This window comes from Dipodomys ordii, unplaced genomic scaffold, assembly GCF_000151885.1.
Source record: "Dipodomys ordii isolate 6190 unplaced genomic scaffold, Dord_2.0 Scaffold101, whole genome shotgun sequence".
Classification (NCBI taxonomy): domain Eukaryota; kingdom Metazoa; phylum Chordata; class Mammalia; order Rodentia; family Heteromyidae; genus Dipodomys; species Dipodomys ordii.
In genome coordinates, this window is record NW_012267317.1 from 3,122,540 (window position 1) to 3,126,297 (window position 3,758).

The following is a 3,758-nucleotide window of genomic DNA, read 5'->3' on the forward strand; positions in this document are numbered from 1 at the left end:
AAAAAAAAAAAAAGAGTCTCAGGGACTCCCCTATCTGGGCTGGCTTTGGACCATGATCCTCAGCTCTCAGCCTCCTAAGTAGCCAGGATTACAGGCATGAACCAGCAAAAAGCAAAAAGTAGAACTATAGCTTAAGTGGTAGAGCACCAGCCTTGAGTGGACAGAGCACAAATCCTGAGTTCAACCCCCAGACTGGCACCAAAATGTACATATACATATGCATATACACATATACCCATACATCCATATGGCCGTTAGTAAAGCACCATTTAACTATCCAATCCTTCATAATAACTTTATGTTCAATACCAATATTATTAATAGATTACCAATAATGCCAATATTATTAATAGATTTTCACGTACAGGTATGTATGCTCTGTTTGCTTCCTCTTACCTCTTGTTGGAGCTTAACCAGACTCCACTGGTCTCCAGAGGTGTTCACTTCTGAGTCACATTAGAACTGACCGAACAGACTGGCTGTGGTTGGACACTGCTGTCGCACTCTCTCCCCGCGGCCAGCGCGCACGGCTGGCTCCACGCCACGCCACCTGCAGGCCCAACCCACACTAGCTCAAGAAAGTACTAGATTATACATGAGAATTGCTTTTTCCCCATGTTTTGTTTTTCTGCAGTTTTCAGCATTAGTCTTTCAGAACAGCTGGTGCCGGAAGCGCAGCGCGCCTCGCGAGCGGCCACCGCAGCCCCAGTTCTCTCCAGCCCGCTCGCTTCCGGCATGGGGCTTCGCTGCATTTGTTTCCAACCTTCCTGATAGAGCACAGTATTTTCTCTTCTCTTCTTTGCCTTGGCTCCCAGGAAGCTTCCAGCCAAACCTAAAAGTAGTAGTATTATAGTGACTTATTTCTCACAGTTAGCTCTTTTTATTTCCTTAAATTCATTGTTCCACTGGGCCTTACTGAATGGAGGGGTGCGGGGCGGGATGCCGCACTCATAGCTTGGGGGTGGGGTGGGGAGGACTGCTTGGGAGCGGCTTGGAGATCATTTGCTGCACTGGTGGTTGGCGGAACAGGATGCTGAGGAGCCCTGGTAGATGAGGCCGGGCACTCTGCGAAGGCCTCCTCCCACAGCGCAGCCCGACTCCCAGGGAGCCCCTCTCGCAAGGGCCTCTGGGTGCTGGGCTTCCTGGACACATTTGACCCCCAGCGGAGACAGAATTTCATGTAAGACACAAAGTACTGATGATGTGGTGCTCGGTATTAATATTGCCAGGGTTTTAAATTTCAGAAAGTATTGTTCAGTTGAAGACTGGAGCACAGGGTGGCCTTAAGTCCCGGCTTCGGTAGAGCACGGGAAGGGGCTGTGGCAGGACAGCGGGACGGCAGCGGGACGGGCTCGGTTCTCCTTGCAGGGGCTGGGCCTGTACGCCGCTAGAGACATCGAGAAGCACACCATGGTGATCGAGTACATCGGAACGATCATTCGCAATGAAGTGGCCAACAGGAAGGAGAAACTCTATGAGTCCCAGGTAGGCCGCAGCCCCCTCAGCACATGCCGACCAACCGCAGCGTCTCCTCCTGCGCCTCCCGCACACCTGAACTGCGCAGCTCGCGGGCCACACAGTGCGCAGCCTCGAAGCCCTGCCGCGCTGCTCCTGTCCTTGCTGAGCTGCGCCGCCGGTGGCCTGTGACCTGTGACCTGCCCGTCACAGGCCTGGCCTGATGCAAAGTCGGGGCCCTGGCGCTCATTCTGCCTGCCTTTCCCCTAGAACCGCGGAGTGTACATGTTCCGCATGGACAACGACCACGTGATCGACGCCACACTCACAGGAGGGCCTGCAAGGTGAGGGGCTGTGCCTGCCACAGACGGGAGTGGAGCTCTTCCAGCGCCAGCCTTGAGCGAAAAAGCCAAGTGAGCGCGGTCCTGGTCCAAGCCGCACTGCAGGCACCGAGGAGGAGGGGAGGGGTGGACACCGGGTGTGTGCTCACGAGACTCACAGTGACTGCACGTTCAAAACATGCACATGTGCATGTGTGGTCACTGCCCCGCTTCCCCAGTGGTGCTGGGATTCTAGCTGGGGGCCTCATGCTTGCTAGGCAGAAATTCTTCCTCAGCCACGCCCCTCAGCTCTTTTTGCCTTGTTTTTCAAGTAGGGTCTTAGCTTTTGTTCAGGGCTGGCCTTAGACAATGATCCTCCTGCCTCTGCCTCCCTTGCAGCTGGGATTACAGGTGTGAGCTACCACATCGGGCTAATTCTTTGAAACCAAATCTTCTGGACAATCAAATGTATAGTGACCATGGAACTGGCACTGCATCATGGCTCTCCTATTTTTGTCTCTTAAGTAGCAGGAATTACAGGATTTACTTGCCCTAGACCTGAGACTAGCCTGGAACTCCCTCAGCTTCCTAAGTGCTGGGATTATAGGTATACACCACTATGCCACGTGGCTTATAGAAAATGTTTTGGGAGGAATTCTTAAAATTTGACTTATTTAAAATTTGTTTAGTTAACTGATAAGTACAAATGTAATTAGCAAAATGTTTTCCCAATGAATTGAAAGTTTGTAAAGTTTTCTAGTGTTTTACAATCAGTAGTTTTCTGGCCTGGCTTGCAGGTATATCAACCATTCCTGTGCCCCGAACTGTGTGGCTGAAGTGGTCACTTTTGAGAGAGGACACAAGATCATCATCAGCTCCAACCGGAGAATCCAGAAAGGAGAAGAGGTGAGGGGGTCTGTCCGTGCCTACGTGGGGGCGGCTGCCCTTTCCTGTGGCCATTTCCCTTTCTCCCTTGATAGGAGCAGGAAAAGCTTCCTGTTAGGCACTCGGGTGCCTCCTTCACTGGTCTGAGTGTTTTATGTCAGTGTTCCATCCACACCTTTTTGCATGTCTCAGGAGCCTTCTATGCCCTATAACCTTTGACCTGTGACCCACTGTCACATACCTGTCATTTAACTGACATTAAAACCCCTAGCATTGGCTGGGAAGGTGGCTCACTGGTAGAGTGCTTGCCTAGCATGCATGAAGTCCTGGGTTTGATTCCTCAGTACCACGTACATAGAAAAAGCCAGAAGTGGTGCTGTGGCTCAAGTGGTAGAGTGCTGGTCTTGAGCAAAACAGCTCAGGGACAGGGCACAGGCCATGAGTTCAAGCCCCAGGACTGGAGTGGAAAGATTAAAAAGAAAAAAAACTAGCATGGCAACCTCTCCTCTGCCTGGCTTCTCGCCAGCTGGGATGACTTGGTCTGAATCGCCTGGTTTTCCTTCCCCGGCTGTCATTCGCACGCGTGCTTGGCCCAGGGAGCCGTGCTGGGGTCTAGAACCTGCAGTGCAGAGCCCCAATGGGTTTCTGCACGGCCCTGGCTGCGGTGAGGCGGCCTGGCGGCCCCGCGTCCACGCTCATAGGCTCGTAGTCCGCTCTGGGAGTCCGTGGCGAGGGTCCAGAGCAGCCCAAGGCCCGCGAGAGCCTGAGCCAAACAGGTGCCGCGGCCTGCAGTGGCTCTGCGGCTGGCTCTGCGGCCTGCAGCCTGCAGCTTGCGGCTGGGTCCGCGGCCTGCGGCTGGGTCCGCGGCCGGGCCTCCGGGCAGCACGGGCCTCCCGCTATCTCCCCCGTGCCCACGTTGGGCGTTCTGTAGGAGAGAACTGACGCCTTCCAGTAGCGCGGTGCTGGCCTCAGAGCTGGGCGGAGGGGCGGCGGCTCGCGTCCCACCACGCCCACCCGGTGCCAACGCCCTGGGGCACGGGCTCCCCCCCACCCCCCACCCCCCGCACGGGCGGGCTCGCTGCCTTGGCTGCCATGGTC

At 54.8% G+C, this 3,758-nt stretch overlaps 1 protein-coding gene across 1 annotated transcript in view; it reads left to right on the plus strand.

The window, feature by feature from the left end:
* The window catches only part of Kmt2c (lysine (K)-specific methyltransferase 2C), a 157,382-nt gene that overhangs the window by 151,522 nt on the left and 2,102 nt on the right, over positions 1 to 3,758 (plus strand). The window contains exons 54-56 of the mRNA XM_013027213.1: positions 1,369 to 1,485; positions 1,726 to 1,799; positions 2,573 to 2,684. Of these exons, the coding sequence (XP_012882667.1) occupies positions 1,369 to 1,485; positions 1,726 to 1,799; positions 2,573 to 2,684 (303 nt within the window). The remainder of the gene's footprint in view (positions 1 to 1,368; positions 1,486 to 1,725; positions 1,800 to 2,572; positions 2,685 to 3,758) is intronic.